This window comes from Macrosteles quadrilineatus, unplaced genomic scaffold (genome assembly GCF_028750875.1).
Source record: "Macrosteles quadrilineatus isolate MER2022 unplaced genomic scaffold, UCM_ALF_1.0 Scaffold_1__1_contigs__length_201487025, whole genome shotgun sequence".
Taxonomy (NCBI): Eukaryota; Metazoa; Arthropoda; class Insecta; order Hemiptera; family Cicadellidae; genus Macrosteles; species Macrosteles quadrilineatus.
Window position 1 is genome coordinate 86,487,925 of NW_026542594.1, and position 17,950 is coordinate 86,505,874.

The 17,950-nt window shown below is 36.0% G+C and overlaps 1 protein-coding gene across 4 annotated transcripts in view; it reads right to left on the reverse strand.

The window, feature by feature from the left end:
• LOC128995850 (unextended protein-like) overlaps positions 1–17,703 on the reverse strand; it is a 116,085-nt gene extending 98,382 nt beyond the window's left edge. For all 4 annotated transcript variants that reach the window (XM_054422758.1, XM_054422007.1, XM_054421228.1 and 1 more), the window contains exons 1-2: positions 17,552–17,703; positions 16,103–16,780 (exon numbers count right to left, since the gene is read on the reverse strand). In XM_054422758.1, coding sequence (XP_054278733.1) covers positions 16,103–16,780; positions 17,552–17,584 — 711 coding nt within the window. In that variant the 5' untranslated portion in view covers positions 17,585–17,703. The remainder of the gene's footprint in view (positions 1–16,102; positions 16,781–17,551) is intronic.
• Positions 17,704–17,950: the final 247 nt, after the last annotated feature.

A 17,950-nucleotide genomic window follows, 5' to 3' on the forward strand; every position in this document is an offset into this window, starting at 1 on the left:
AAATTCGGATGAATGCTCCCTGCAGGATTGTTCCGCGCCGAACCGGACCGAATCGGGTAAGTGTAGCCACCTCCATTTAAAAGACATGGGAAGCATTGTTCCGCATTTTGGAGGACAGGACCGAACCGAACCGGACCGAATCAGGCAAGCAGCGGCTACACTTGCCCGATTCGGTCCGCTCCGGTTCGGTTCGGTCCGGCCCGAATTTGTGAGGGGTGGCTACACTTGTACGAATCGTTTCGGTCCGGCCGGAAGAGGTAGCTACACTTGTACAGGACACACAAGAGCACGGGGCACAAGTACAGCAATACAGAAGGTGTTTAGTCTGGGCCGATTAACCGAATAGGCACGGTAGGCGCGTGCCTAGGGCGCGAGGCAATTGGCTTTTTTGGGGGGTGCCAAGGAATGAAAAATTAAAAAGAATGGTGGTTGTATTTGCATGCGATCGCGGTAAACTTCTTATAATCCCTAGCAGCCGTGTAAACATTGTAATCGTCTCCCGATATTGCGGCAAAATTCTGACTATTTTCCGCGGTCGTGTAGACATAATATCGTCTTCGCGGCAATATATGAACATAAATGCCTAAATTCTTAGGCCTATGTCCTACAAATAACTATTTTCCTAATTTAATTCATCACTTTCATAGCCGAGCGCTTACGCAACCCCCCGATCCTCATCCAAATTTCGGGAGTAGGTGGCTACACTTGTCCGATTCGGTCCGGTCCGCCCCGAATGCTTCCGCCAAATTCGGATGAATGCTCCCTGGACGATTTTTCCGCGCCGAACCGGACCGAATCGGGTAGCCGCCTCCATCAAAAAACATGGGTAGCATTGTTCCGCATTTTGGAGGACCGGACCGAACCAAACCGGACCGGACCGAATCGGGCAAGTGTAGCCGCTGCTTTAGGAGATCCGCCCATTCGATCTCCTGTTTCCAGACATGTCCATACATGCAGACTTTTGAGACAAAAGACTTGTATCTTGTCTCCGTGTTTTCACATTCACATAGGCAACAGAAAACACTGTATTTTGTCTCCAGAAACACGGAAATTTCTCTGCCGACAGTCGCCCGATAACCTGGAGATATCACCAGATACAAAATGCAACTCTGGAGACATTCGGCCGACAATGTTTCCAGGGACAAATCGTCAAGTGTGACCTAGGAAAGCAGCCCGAAACGAGTCTTATCTCAATTGCTGTCTGTGTGTCTGTCTGTGACGCAAAATTCCAATCTACGCGGCCTACTGCGAGGAAACTACAGTTAGTTGTAGGCATACCGGTACCGTCCATCGATGTATAATAACTCCCGTACCGACCAAGCTTCAAAATGTTTCGCTGTGTACACTGGATTGGTGAGAATGTCCTTGACTATGTAGCCATACAGAGAATACGTTATATTTAACCATTCTGGGGTAAGTACAATACATGGCCTAATCTTTTTCCTGCCATGGGCATATCTCTGGCCTACTGGGGTTAGTACAATACAGTGCCTAATCTTTGTCCTGACATGGACGTAGTTCTGGCCTACTGGGGTTAGTACAATACAGGGCCTAATCTTTGTCCTGACATGGACGTAGTTCTGGTCTACTGGGGTTAGTACAATACAGGGCCTAATCTTTGTCCTGCCATGGACATATCTCTGGCCTACTGGGGTTAGTACAATACAGGGCCTAATCTTTGTCCTGACATGGACGTAGTTCTGCCCTACTGGGGTTAGTACAATACAGGGCCTAATCTTTGTCCTGACATGGACGTAGTTCTGGCATACTGGGGTTAGTATAATTAGGGCCTAATCTTTGTCCTGACATGGACGTAGTTCTGGCCTACTGGGGTTAGTACAATACAGGGCCTAATCTTTGTCCTGACATGGACGTAGTTCTGGCCTACTGGGGTTAGTACAATACAGGGTCTAATCTTTGTCCTGACATGGACGTAGTTCTGGCATACTGGGGTTAGTATAATTAGGGCCTAATCTTTGTCCTGACATGGACATAGTTCTGGCATACTGGGGTTAGTACAATACAGGGCCTAATCTTTGTCCTGACATGGACGTAGTTCTGGCCTACTGGGGTTAGTACAATACAGGGTCTAATCTTTGTCCTGACATGGACGTAGTTCTGGCATACTGGGGTTAGTATAATTAGGGCCTAATCTTTGTCCTGACATGGACGTAGTTCTGGCCTACTGGGGTTAGTACAATACAGGGCCTAATCTTTGTCCTGACATGGACGTAGTTCTGGCATACTGGGGTTAGTACAATTAGGGCCTAATCTTTGTCCTGACATGGACATAGTTCTGGCCTACTGGGGTTTGGACAATACACGGCCTAATCTTTGTTCTGACACAGACATAGTTATGGTCTATTGGAGGCTTTAAAAGACAGGGTCAGAACTGGGGTTTTTTAATATACATGAATATATTTCTGGTCTACTGGGGTTTGCACAAGACAAGGCCTAATCATTGTCCTGACATAGATATAGTTCTGGCCTTCTGGGTGCTTTAAAAGACAGGGCCAGAACTAGGGTTTTCTCATAGACATGGATATATTTCTGGTCTACTGGGGATAGTACAAAACAAGGCCTAATCGTTGTTCTGACATGAACATAGTTCGGGCCTGCTGGGGTTTGGACAATACATGGCCTAATCTTTGTCCTGACATATACACAGTTATGTTCTACTGGGTGCTTTTAAAGACAGGGCTAGAACTGTTTTTTTTTATATATATTGCGTTCAAACAGCCGTGGCACCTGAGGGATTAGGAGGCCCCAAGGGTTTACATGGGCCTGGGGTTTCCTGGAAACCCCAGGCCCATGTAAACCCTTGTTTCCTAATACGTCAGGTGCCACGGCTGTCTGAACGGATTATAGGCATGGATATATTTCTGGTCTACTCGAGTTTGTGCAAGACACGGCCTAATCTCAATCCTAACATGGACATAGTTCTGAACTGCTGGGGTTTATACAAGACAGGGTCTAATCTTTGTCCTGACTTGGACATAGTTCTGGCCTGCTGGGGTTATACAAGACAGGGCCTAATCGTTGTCCTGGCATGGACATAGTTCTGACCTGCTGGGGTTTATACAAGACAGGGTCTAATCGTTGTCCTGACATGGACATAGTTCTGGCCTGCTGGGGTTTATACAAGACAGGGTCTAATCGTTGTCCTGACATGGACATAGTTCTGACCTGCTGGGGTTTATACAAGACAGGGCCTAATCTTTGTTTTGACATGGACATAGTTCTGGCCTACTGGGGTTTGTACAAAACAGGGCCTTATCTTTGTTCTGACATTGACATAGTCATGGCCTAGTTTTTACAATACAGGACATAATCTTACTCCTGTCTTTTAAACTAATATTACTCATTTATGGACCAATCATGGAGTTAAAATAACAAAGCATGAATAGTTAAGGTAAACGTGAGCACTGTCAACAACTGTAAGCCAGTTAAGTCGTAAAGAGTTGTGGCGGTGCTTTCAATTCAACCAGTTGATTTTGTCGTTTGAAGCTAACAAACACAAGACTGTCATAACAGTTCATCTTAGTTAAAGGTCAAACTTATCATGATCAAGTTAGAAAGAGAAAAAGTTCTATCCAAGCACTTTACTTCAAATATGCGATTAATTCTATAACATATCATATCAGGTTTTACTTCAGGTTCTTAATGTTGCAGTAATGAATTTTCTTCCATCTCTTCTCTATATATTGTCTTCTTGGTTAGCCTGGATATCTTCAATATTGTTAGAAAAAAATTTAAAAAATAAACAATATTCCTGATCAGAGATGCAACACACACAGAATCCACCTAACTTGTCATTGTCATATATATAGATTCCTCATCAGTTGCACACATCTTCAGACAATTCTTTTAGAGCTATGCTTGTACTGTATCTGTAGTTGTAAGAGAAGGTTTTATCAAATCAGCCATGACATCTGATAAAGACATTGGGGTTGAAAGGATGAAGTTCTACTTGATGAATAATATTGCAAACATTAAAGCTGGCTATGTTTAAACAGGTTATAAAGTGAGGTGGCATGAAATTCTACACTATTTACTTCTTATACACAAAATGGTTGTTATATTTAGATTTAAAAATAATCACAAACGACTGTCGTCATAGGCTAGGGTGTAATTTGAGGTGAAACTTCTTTTGGGACCTCTCTTTAGAGAATACATATTGAAGGTTTTTTATTCAAGTAGGCAAATTATTAAGTTTTTGATGCTGTTTTGTCGTGCTGATTTTTGTACAAGTGAAAAATCAAGAGTCCCGTAACTCCAATAAAGACCAATATGAAGACACACCTTGATTGTTACCGTTGATTGTAATTGTGGACAGGTATAATTTTTTTCATGTCCCACATTTACATCTCATGAAGCTAGGCTGAAGAAGAACCGTCTAACACATTACTTTCAAGCTAGGTCTATTGGGTCTAGGCAATATCACTTTGATAAAACATAAAACCCGTTCTTGATAAGTGGAATATGAACTCGGAACTGAGGTGTGATCTGGATTTGAACCAACCTGAGTAACCTGACAGGTATCTTAACTTATATTACTCAACAAACCTTGTTCTAAAGTGTTTATTGTAATGGTCATCATGGGCACAGACTTATAAAACATATTGGTGGGACAAGATCTTGGGGGGTGTCAGAAGGTGCAGCCGAGGCCTTTGATATCCCAGGCCCAATTCCCACCTAACTGTTGGGGGGTCCTCCCCCGGAGAAAAATTGTCTCCCTTTGTTGAAAAACAAACTTTTCGGCCATTCTTTTAAGATAAATTTTTCATATAGAAACTAAATTTTGAAGCAATTTTTTTCATATTTCACTAATCGGTACTATAAATATTTTGATACTTTTGCCAATGGAAAGAAAATATTTATGGTAAATTCTGCACCAATATTATTAAGTAAATAATCAAAGTAGTAAAAGTTAATAAATAGTTATTTGTGTAACTAGTGGGCGAAGTGGCATTTGTGTAACTAGTGGGCGAAGTGGCACTTTGCTGCACAAGACAGAAATGTTAACGCACGAGCCGTAGGCGAGAGTGGAAAGTTTCTCGAGTGCAGCAAAAGCAGTTTGCACTCGTGTTACACAATATATTTTTCCTACAGTTACTATAAATCATATATATAATTAGTCTTTCAAACACTGTACAACACGTTTTAGTTTAGGTAGAATCAAAACATTGAACGAAATTGGAAACGCTGCACCAGCTGATCGTAGTTGTATTATCGTTGCCAACTTATTTTCAAGCGTACACGGATTACATGCATAGTAAAAGCATGCTGTTTTGTGTTGTATGGACAGAATACTGGTGTGTGTCAAAGTAAAAACTGTTCGCCAAAGTAAGGCTTTCTGTACTATAATCTGCGCAAGGAAGTCCACTTTGTCGGGAGACTGTAGGAAAAATCATTTTAATTAAAGATGGAATTGAAAAAACAATGTCTAATAATTGACTTTATATATTTACGCATATATTGTATGATGCGTAAGTACGCATATATTGCAAGATGAGTCGGTAAACAAATATTAACGATGGTACCACCATCTACCATACACAATCTTAGATTTATGTTTACCATCTCGTATATAATAACATAGGCTACTAAGAACAGGAATCGTTGGATCTCCTTTTTTAATACATTATTTTATTTTCAGTAAGAAAAACTCTCTTATGAAGTTGGCACCCATGATGGTCATTGCAACTTAATTTTTTATCAAACATTTTGGTATGAGGTAAAGTAAAGAGATGAGGTTATGAGGTTAGAGTGGGGTTCATCTGCTTTCAATTCCAAAACCTCAATTTCTAAAAACCAAGCAATGATGATCAGAGGAATCAAGTTCTCAAGTTCATCAAAAGCTATTGGGCCGTTGAATAGAAATTGCAAAAAGCTACAAGCAATGTCACCTTTACACTACGCCAATTCTTATTTCTAATTCCTAATTTTCTACTTAGGCTATTCAGTAAGTCATAGGAGAGACATTAAAGCCAGTTCCCACAGTACCTGTTGTGCCTTAATTAAGCCCATAATTTGCTTAATAAGAGAGAAAAATCAAAATTACGAACCAATACTCAAATGCAGGCTTTAGTTAAAATATCTGAAAAATACAAAAGAATTATCAATTTAGCAGGCATGTAATATTTTTAAAATACCAATAATATATACATTTCAATGATATATAACCATGAAATTGAATTCAGAAATTAAATAAATACAGATGATAATAACAAGAACCAGTCAAGAAAACCAAAAGCAAAATGGCATATCAGTTTTTAAGTTTATCTTTCTGCAAAATAACTAAAGAGAAAGAGTTTTAATACATTCAATACCGGTATGTGTATTTAAAAATTAGAACCCAACAATTAGTTACATTTGTAAATATCTTTGAAGAGTTTTATTTGTGTACGGTTTAGAAGAATAAAATCAAGCTGTCCTTAAACATTACAAACATTCATAAAAATCATGGAAACATTTATTTACTGTTATAGTTTTTATGAAAAAAGAGGAGTAATAATAGAGAATCATTGTTTTCATCAAATACAGTTCTGTGTAAAATGTTGACTCAATAATATACATTTTTTGCCATCCCAGTTCCAGGAACTTGAATTATTATATTAGATTACCTTGGTTGTTGTTGCCTATGTTTTTGAGTAAGTAAGATGTTTGTTCACTCTAAGAATTTTGCCAGCTTGGGATCGTCAGGGGTCTTCTTTTTATCACTAACACTATCTTACTAATATTATAAATGTGAAAGTTTGTGTGTTTGTTTGTTTGTTTGAAGTTCAATCACGCATAAGCCACTGGACGGATTGAGCTGAAATTTGGCATGATGATAGCTTACATTCCCGATTAACATATAGGTATATTATTATCTCAAAAATCCTTTCGGGCTCCGCCCCAGTGTCTCTGCAGTTCTCCATGTTAACCTTATGAGTATTCATATTTAAAGGGAAGCATTTAGTCAGCTGTTTCAACTAAAAAAAGTTGGTTCTATGACATACAAAAGATTAAAAAGTGATAAGATTTACCAACAGGGTGCAGCGCTATAATTATTTTTGCATTTATGTAAACAGCTAATTTGAACTAAGCAGCAACAACAAACTGTGATACACAATGAGAACTGTCAAAGTAGGATTGTTTACAGTTATTATTTTTATGTCATGAATAATTTGTAATTTTTTGTGAATTTTTAATAATTTATTTTTTTTATTGTTTAAGTGTGAAGTGGTAGAACATTATGGTTGGTAGATGTGTAGATGTGTTGGTGGATGTGTATAGTATACCGTCAATTTAAAGAAGCAAATTTTATCAAACTGTGTCCTCCCCCATTGCAAATGCAAAGCTTGAGTATAACTGCACTACGCATTTTAAACTTATATGCCAACCCCATACGAAGGACGGGTACTCTGCTAGTAGTCTATATTTACAAAAATATTTACACACACACGGTCATTAGTATTGCGTTGTCTGATCAACTCAACCGGGAAACTCAGACCCATGTTAGTGTAAATAATTTTGTAAAAAGAGACTATAGTGTATGTGATAAGAATAATGTAAGGAGACCTCTGAAGATGCCTCACAAGCTGGTAAAATGTATAGGGCAAAACAAACCGTATACCTACTCAAGAACACAGGCAACAACAAAAAAGGTAATCAATAATATAATTTATTGTTTACAACTTTTTTTATATGATACGAAATAAGAAAGTTAGAGATTTAAAACATTAATGAAGTTTTGAATTATTTTCACATGTATAATAAAACTGATTTGTTTTTGCATAGTATGTTTTCTAACAAATTCTGTTGGCATATTCCATATATCGTATAGAGTGTTTCTACTTTAACCCTTCATCAGTGTATTTGATTTTAAAACACGATCGGTGACACACAGAGATTTTTCCAGGTGTAGAAACTTAAAAATAACATGCTCGGTGACACACAGGGTTTTTTTTCGGGTGTTGAAACATTTTTTTGTATACATATATTAAAACTAAACGTATTAAAACCATATAAAATCAATAAAACTGTACATCAAATCAACAAAAACTCTTACTTTACATATTTATAAAAATAAAGGCTATAGCAAACGAAAGCAACAACACCATCGGTGATTCACGGGGCCCTGCTCTGTGCTACTCGACTCTTCAACTGATTAATAGGGGTTTTACGGGGGAGGTGTGAGATCAAATAATGTTCAATCGGTACCTAGAAAGATGCAAGGAAGGTATTGTTAATCCTAAAGCTGATGGCTGGTGAAATCACATATTTTCTATAAAAACAAATGCACCCGGAGGAAAACTTCGTGGTGTCACCGACGAAGGGTTAAAATAGAAAATGTTAATTAATTTTAATACCATAATCACAATTGTACATATTTTCAGCAGGGCAAGTACTGCTTATCTTACTCCTTTCAAATAATATTAAACAATACAACTATAATATGTATATTTATTTTTATCCTTATTTTTTATCAACATTTTGACCAAAATAATCAGTTCAATAAATTTTGATTAAATTTACACAATTTAATTTTTTTTTTTTTAGATGTTTATAACTATTCTCTTAGGATTTTGACTTATTTTAATGAAATGTTATAAGTTAGAGAATATGATTAAGAGTTGAATATGGGTGATTATTTGCCTTAACTGTTAAACACTTTTTCCATTGATGTTTTTTAAACGGTTTCTGCAAATTGTTTCCAGTTTTATTTTTAAGGACATTTGGCAATACCGGTTCTTTCCAGATTCTGGGCTTGGAATACAATAAACCCGATCTTGTAAACCTCCTTTAAGAGTATTGAACTATTATCAGAAAGGAAAATACACAAATATCTTATGTCAGTTTTGTTTAACCTGATATAATTCTAAAAGTACAGAGATATCACTTTTTAATCTTAAACCTTATTTCAAGATCTACAGGTACCATGAACTACGAGAATACATCTATATATAAAACTAATAAGTATCACAAACTTTTAAGAAACCGTAAGCCATACCCAACTCAGTAGTGGCAATATAGCAAACATACTCCACTTTAGGCGTTTTTTCCCATAAGAATAACATGGGGGTCATTTTTTAGCCACCAATTCCAAAAATCCTGGTCTTTGTATACATATCCCTATATAATTGTCAAACCTTACTTTTCATTTCTTACTTATTCCCTATATATATATATATATATATACTAGCAGAGTACCCGTCCTTTCCTTTGTACGGGGTTGGCATATAAGTTTAAAATGCTTATTGCAGATATACCCAAGCTTGGCGTTTGCAATGGGGGAGGACAAAGTTTGATAAAATTTGCTTCTTTAAATTGACGGTATACTAATGGTATTACACATCTACCATAGCCATAATGTTCTACCACTTGACCTAAACAATAAAGAAAAATATATTATTATGAATTCCCAAAAAATCACAAATTATTCATGACAATAAAAACAAAAACATTACTGTAAACAATCCTACTTTAACAGTTCTCATTGCGTATCACAGTTTTTTTGTTGCTGCTTAGTTCAAATTAGCTGTTTTCATAAATGCAAAAAAAAAACTATAGTTCAGCACCCTGTTGGTAAATCTTATAACTTATTAATGCTTTTGTATATCATAGAACCAACTTTTTTAGTTGAAACAGCTGACTAAATTCTTTAATTCCCTTTAAATATGAATACTCATAAGGTTAACATTGGGAACTATAGAGCCAATGGGGCGTAGCCCGAAAGGATTTTTGAGATAAGAATATGCCTATATGTTAATCAGGAATGTGAGCTACCATCATGACAAATTTCAGCCCAATCCGTCCAGTGGTTTATGCGTGATTGAACTTCAAACAAACACACAAACTTTCACATTTATAATATTAGTAAGATAAATTCGATATCAAGCCAAAAAAGCTATTTCTTTCATTTATTGACCCTTTCAAGTGTAAATGTAAAGTAGTGGCAATATGCTGGTATGACGATGCTTTGAGCGTTTTTTCCCCATAAGAATAACACGGGGATCTTTTTTTAGCCACTTTTTCAAAAATCCTGATCATTGCCTGTACACCCCTATATAAATGTTCAATACCATTGTACAACTCCATTAACATTTCAAATCCATATCCATTTGCACGTATATTTTTAAAATCGTGCGAGGTTTGTATGTAAACTCGGGCGCGCTCCTTAGGCTTGCTTCTCAACATCCTTAGTGGAAATCCATGAGTTCTGGCTACTTGGGAACCCAAGCCATTTGACATACAACAAATCACCCTTCCTCCGAATTACCTTCTCTACCAAATACATGTCTTTATACTTGCTCTTTAACAACTCCTGTATAGAATCCTCCCCTGGTTATACTGTCATTTTCATCTTTCAAAATATAAGTCACAGGCTTTGTATTCTTAACATCTGCTATTGTAAATAACTCCCCTGTCCAATTCGGGGTATATCCTTTACTAAACACGTGTTTATACTTGGAAATTCCCAGGCTATCACCTACCTTATATCTTGGATTTTTAATTTGCATTTTAGAAGTCAACCTCTCATGCACATATTTACTATTCTTAACACTCACTTGGTTAGGCTTCATTCCTATAGACCTATGCACTTTATTATTATATTTTCTAATTATCTTTGGAAGTAAATCTAACCATTTATAACTCCCCTAAGTACTAAATTCCCTATATAACTAATTCTTTAAAGTTCTCTGAAACCTCTCCACAATTGCAGCCCTAGTTGTAGAAAAAGTGTGATAGTAATTGATATTTAGTTTGCTAAAATATTGATTACAAAATTATTTTCCATTGTCAGAATAATGTTTTTAACCTCCTTTGGTAGAATGGTCTTAATGTCTTCTGTAACTACCAACCCCATCTTATATTCTTTAGCGGAGCAGCATAGGCTTTTTAGAAAATGTGTCTATTAAAGTTTAGATATATTTATTGCCAGACTTTTAACCATTTTGCCATATCTCAAGAAGTTTTCGAGATAAAAGCATTTTAAAATAATATTACTTGAGACTTTTGAAATTTTTTGCACACCTCGAAATTTTCTTAGTCCATAATATTGTTTTAAAATGCTTATTTAGTACTCAGGGGAGTTATAAATGGTTAGATTTACTTCCAAAGTTAATTAGAAAATATAATAATAAAGTGCATAGGTCTATAGGAATGAAGCCTAACCAAGTGAGTGTTAAGAATAGTAAATATGTGCATGAGAGGTTGACTTCTAAAATGCAAATTAAAAATCCAAGATATAAGGTAGGTGATAGCCTGGGAATTTCCAAGTATAAACACGTGTTTAGTAAAGGATATGTACCCCCAATTGGACAGGGGAGTTATTTACAATAGCAGAAGTTAAGAATACAAAGCCTGTGACTTACATTTTGAAAGATGAAAATGGCAATATAACCAGGGGAGGATTCTATACAGAGGAGTTGTTAAAGAGCAAGTATAAAGACATGTTGGTAGAGAAGGTAATTCGGAAGGGTGAAGGTTGAGGAAGGGTGAATTTTTTTGTATGTCAAATGGCTTGGGTTCCCAAGTAGCCAGAACTCATGGATTTCCACTAAGGATATTGAGAAGCAAGCCTAAGGGAGGGCGCCCGCAGCCGGGAGCGCGCCCGAGTTCACATACAAACCTCGCACGATTTTGAAAATATACGTGCAAATGGATATGGATTTGAAATGTTAATGGAGTTGTACAATGGTATTGAACATTTATATAGGGGTGTACGTACAGGCAAAGATCAGGATACTTGAAAAAGTGGCTAAAAATGATCCCCATGTTATTCTTATGGGGAAAAAATGCTCAAAGCGTCGTCATACCTGCATATTGCCACTACTTTACATTTACACTTGTAAGGGTCAATAAATGGAAGAAATAGCTTTTTTTAGCTTTATATCGAATATATATAAAAATATATAGGGAATAAGTAAGAAATAAGGTTTGACAATTACCTAGGGATATGTAGACAATGATCGGGATTTTTGGAATTGGTGGCTAAAAAATGATCCCCATGTTATTCTTATGGGAAAACGCCTAAAGTGGGGTATGTTTGCTATATTGCCACTACTCAGCTCAACTACAAACTTGAATAAAAAGTCTTAATGTAAAAGTTCACAAAAAAATATCAGTTTTTCAATAAACCCTCTCCTAACTGCACGAGCCTCAATTAAAGGATTGTATTTAATCACATTAAAGTATTAAAGATGCATCACCTGTTAGATTTATTTTTGTTTACACAGGGTGTTTATAAATGATTCTTCAGGTTTTACATTTTTTATTGACTTTAATACTGAACAAATATTGATAAAGACTACATCAATAGAAAGAAAATTTCTTCAATTTTTCTTAGATACCCTTCAATGTGCCATCCATTAGCCATGGAACAAGTTTCTAATCGATGTTGTAGATTGGCCCATACATTGGCTACCATCAAAATCTGATTGGATCTACAAGGTTGTGAATGCGTTCACCTAGCTCTGAAGATTTAGGGGTATTAGCGGTATTGTACATACTATTTCTCCTCATTATAGCCCCAGAGAAAAAAAACACCCTTCGTAACTTACACTAAACATGTATTAAAGATAAACTTGAGTCATATACAAAAAAGGTTTTCTCTTGAATTGTAATCATTTAGAATAATATGTAAGCAAACCCGAGAAAATTACAAAAATGAGTATTGAACAGCTTATTATAAAAATTGAAAATATGCTCTTTAATCACAAGAAATAAGTGAGATGCATGGCATTAAAACCTGATGAATCATTTATTTATACCCTGTAGTTTGTTTATGTTTCTTGAGTTAATCTTTAGATTCTTATCATGAATGTTAACATTACGATAAAGTTATTAGTTATTCGTTTTTATCCTGCCACACAGTTTAATAAACTGCACGGCTGTAAGTGACATTCTCATGTTATTTAAGGTTTAAACAAGAAATTTTCATTAAAACAAACAATAAGAAGGCCTACGGTGAGATTTGCCTGTAAAATTTGCATGGTTAATGTGTGTAACTGTTTTTTACAGTAGTTTTAGAGACCAACTTTATTCTTAAAAGTATTATTGCCCCGTTGCGAACCACAGGTAGAACAACTACTTTTTAATAATACTAGTAGCCCTCAACAATAAATCAAATATATTTTCAATATTTATTATTTTCTTTGTGTTTTTGATATGGCAAACTCAATTAAATATTGTAACTTTAGGACATGATTACAGTTGATTAAATAGCATCTTCAATAGAAAAGGTAATAGTTTAAACGGTGTTAAAATAACATCCACATCAATAAAGACAGTAAAATGTAAAAATATCCCATCCACCTACACATATAACATAATCTTATGTAAATGTCCCTTTTACTTGTAATCATCCCTTAAGCGGTGTTTACACAAGGCCAGTAGAGCAGGAAGGTTATGGGGTAGGTTACTTGCCTTTAATGTATTTTAAGTTAACCTGCCCACCAACTGGCTTTGTGTAAACACAGCTTAAAGCTACAACCACGACCAAACTACCAAGACAAATAATAAATACCCCCGCCGCAGCAAACCTGCAGACTAAGCGAATTTCCATTTGACTGATTTGATTTACACTGAAATGTCTACTTAAAAATATAACATTTATTCCTGATTTAAATAGAATTAGTTTAACAAGTAGGCCTACTTAGGTTTGCTGCATCAGAGAGGGTAAAACTTTTTTTTGTAAAATGTTGATAGTTAGTAAGAAATAAAAACATTTTCCAAATTTGATCAAAATATGTTCATAAACAAGCAAACTACAACAGTTTACTTATTCTCCATAAGAATAACATGGGAATTTTAAATTTACAATTTTTTGGAATTTTCTCCGTAACCATTAGGCGCATAATAACTCTTCAATATACTAAATTATTTGTTTTTTTAAGATCTACAAAATGGTTTGGAAAGAAATTGCTAAATTTTATGTTTTTTGGGTCAAAAATGGGAAAAACCTATTTTTACCCCATAAAACCCCCCCGTAAACCCCGTTCCCATGGTCCGATCATGCTGGATCGCGAACTCGTTTGAATAAACGTAGGTTTACACGTTTGTACCAAATTTCATCAAAATCGGATCATTTTTGCTTGAGTTATCGTGCTAACGGACACATATATATATATATATATAAATATATATATAAATATATATATATATATGAATTTGAACGGATGGTGTTTTTGGCCTCTAGGGACCTCAAAACGAAAAAAAAAATCGGTCCCGCGTCCAGGTCTTACCATGAGTACTACGGTAATAGCTTATTCCCTATATGGGAAATTCGCTAAAATGCTAAAAAATGGGTGATATTCAATTATATAAAAATGGTCACACTAAGCTACCTGTAAAAACCAAATGCGCCCAGGAGCGTTTTTAGGTTGCCGTGACAAATACTCTCCCCATTGTATATTATGGCACCAGCCAAACTAGGCAACAAGTCCCTCCCTCACATACCTAGTTCCTGCACTGTCTACTACTATACAGGGTGAATTTTAAATGAGTTCCCCCCCTACTTTTTTCTACATTTCTTAAGATATCATCTCAGGACCACGTCAGATCATTGTTGAGTAGTAAGTACTTCATTTTGACTGGGTATACATTTTTGGCCGCCATCTTGGATCCGCCATATTGGATACAAAGTTTTTTTTTCAAATGTAAAGGTAGGGTTGTGACCCATTATTTCAAACCAGAATTTTACGCTGATTACAATGCCACAATTAGTTTTTAAAAATCTTGATCCGTTCTAAAGTTATGAGGACTTTTTATAACTTTAGTTTTTCGCGCATTTTAACATTGTGCATTTACAAACTAAGACCATAATCTCAAAATAGTGCTAGATAAAGATAAGTATACACCACCATTCATTGCCGACATATTTTCACTTGGTTATGACGGATGTAGTTTTTTCAGCCGCCATCTTGGATCCGCCATTTTGAAATGTGATCAATTAATTTAAATATGAAGGTGGTGTTGTGACCCATCATTTTGAACTACTTTTTTATACTGGACTCAATGCTGCAATCCGTTTTTGGTTATCAAGCTGTCTTGATGAAATATTAAAATAGTCTTATTTAAAATTTCAATATTTCAAAAACCAAAGATGCAAATGAAAAACGGATTGCGGCATTGAGTTCAGCATAAAAAAATAGCTCAAAATGATGGGTCACAACACCACCTTCATATTTAAATTAATTGATCACATTTCAAAATGGCGGATCCAAGATGGCGGCTGAAAAAACTACATCCGTCATAACCAAGTGAAAATATGTCGGCAATGAATGGTGGTGTATACTTATCTTTATCTAGCACTATTTTGAGATTATGGTCTTAGTTTGTAAATGCACAATGTTAAAATGCGCGAAAAACTAAAGTTATAAAAAGTCCTCATAACTTTAGAACGGATCAAGATTTTTAAAAACTAATTGCGGCATTGTAATCAGCGTAAAATTCTGGTTTGAAATAATGGGTCACAACCCTACCTTTATATTTGAAAAAAAAACTTTGTATCCAATATGGCGGATCCAAGATGGCGGCCAAAAATGTATACCCAGTCAAAATGAAGTACTTACTACTCAACAATGATCTGACGTGGTCCGGAGATGATACCTTAAGAAATGCAGAAAAAAGTAGGGGGGGGAACTCATTTAAAATTCACCCTGTATAGCGTATCCTGTTCAGTATTGGTCTGACAATAATAAAATATGGAAAATATGCTATTAATAATACAGCTGATGTTATCCTTAACAAAATAAGCAAGCATAATAAGCTGTCGCATGGTAATAACAAACAATTTAACAAAAACATGCACTGGCGCTCCATTGTAACTTAGTGCAACAGCTGTTTCAGTTTGCCGGGATAGCGGTGTTGCCACTTTTGTTTCAGCACCATCTTATATAGAAAGAGGCTATGTTTTTACTCATGTAATTACTATCATAAAGTTTTTGGATTAAGGGTATTAGTTTGATAATTTAAAAAGAATTTGAAATTGGTCATAGGTCTTATACAACAGTATTACCATGCTGCAGTAACATTATTATTATCACCATGCAAATAGATGAGTAATCAACTAAACCTACAAGGAGCTAATAAAAATATGCGTGTCTCTTACCTTTACCAGTTCTTTAAGGCGTTCTCTTGTGTAGACAGCTCCGATCTCTTCACCGAGAGCCCAGTCCAGAACCTTGCTGATGGGGTACGCAAGAGGAGATGTAAGAACCATGACCACCTTAGTGACACCGATAGTCTTGGCTCCGATAGCGAGACCGTGACGCGAACACACAGCTTGGGGAGTGATCTCACCACACACCACGATCAACAGAGTCGACACCACAACCGCTACTAGACCAGATGTTAGGTCGTCCAGCAAAATGGTAAAAGTAGAGTTAACCATCACATTTCCTAACAATATACTGCACAGTAAGAAGTTTCCATGTTCTCTAACGGGTATAATCTGGCGTGCGTAGCGTCTTTCTTCTTCTGTTCCTGTGTTGCAAATAATTCTGAGATCAGTTCGATCCAGTGACATCAAACCTAAGTTGAGACCGGAGAAGAGAGAACTGAACGAAAGACAGGTCACAATGATCATCAGTTGGAGCCAGAGTGGAAGCAGCTTCTTGTAGGATCGAATCTGAAGGTATTGTTCGTCACCGAGATGTTTCCATAACGATTTCTGACCTTCAACTTGTTCCTTTGTGCACAGATAGTATGAGATTCCTGGTTTGTCAATTTCTGGCATCTGTATTTCTAATATTGCTGATGTTGCGTTTTTGTTTTTTGGAAGAACCAGCTGAAAACATAAAAACTTATTTAGCACTTCTGTTAGCATATAAATAATAACACCCGAAGAAACTCTACAGTCTAGTCTTCAAGTGAGTTTACCTTGAATAAACTTAGATTTTTAAGATTTTATCTGCCCAAGTAACCTGAGTAAAATATTTATGTATTGATTTGCAAAAGATATTACAGAATGTACTGAAATGGGCCTGATGTCTGATATATTACTATCATTAATTGAATCAACTTTAACATAAATATTCTGAAAAAATTGCTTGTTTAACGTGTAGTGGTGTAAAGGAAAAATGTAAAGTGCCGTTCAAGAAAAGTACATCCAACTCCAAAATCACTGTAGAAACTCAGTTGTTCGCAATTAAATACTTCATTGCCTATCTATTTTTCCCATAAGAGTTTAAAAACCCCCACATTTTCATGCACAATTTACAATTGACCAATAAATTCAAGCATGTGAATAAACTAAACCAACGCAAATCTATAAAATCTATAGTCTAGACTTCGCTCCAAGTATAGAGATGACGATACTTGCATACCTTTAAACTACAAAATAAACAATTCAACTAAGATATTTCTCATATTAAGTTATTGTCACCATAATTGATAAACAAATGTATACTACACTGATTATCGACAAGCCTATTATTATATGGGAAAGTTCATTGGTATAGATGGACATGAGAATTCTCAATTAGAATGTGATTCATAACTCAATTTTCAGACCTTTCAGTAGAGGTACTATTGATAAACACATAGTTTATTAACTCACAGTTTGATTAACAAGGATGGGGAACTCGCACATGTCTCCTCTGTTCCCAGGTTGGTCTGTCAGCACAAACCGTGTGTTCTCTGTCCAGCCACTACCAAACAGGCGCAACACTCCCTTACTGCCCACCAGGAGCTCGGGAATACCAGTCTCTTCATCCTGTAATACTCCATCTAGTCACTGTTTGACTAAAAACCAAGGTTCCTTAAAATAACCCTAAGCAAATTTCCTTTGTCTGATATGATTTTTACTGAAATATTCATTAGCACATGTCAGTTTTACTCCCTATTGAAATAAAATTAGATTTAATGACAACTTAAGCTTGCTGCTACAATGAAGGGAAAAGTGTGTTTTTATACAGGGTGGTAAAAAAGTCCCTGGACAGTTAAACATTTTAAAAAA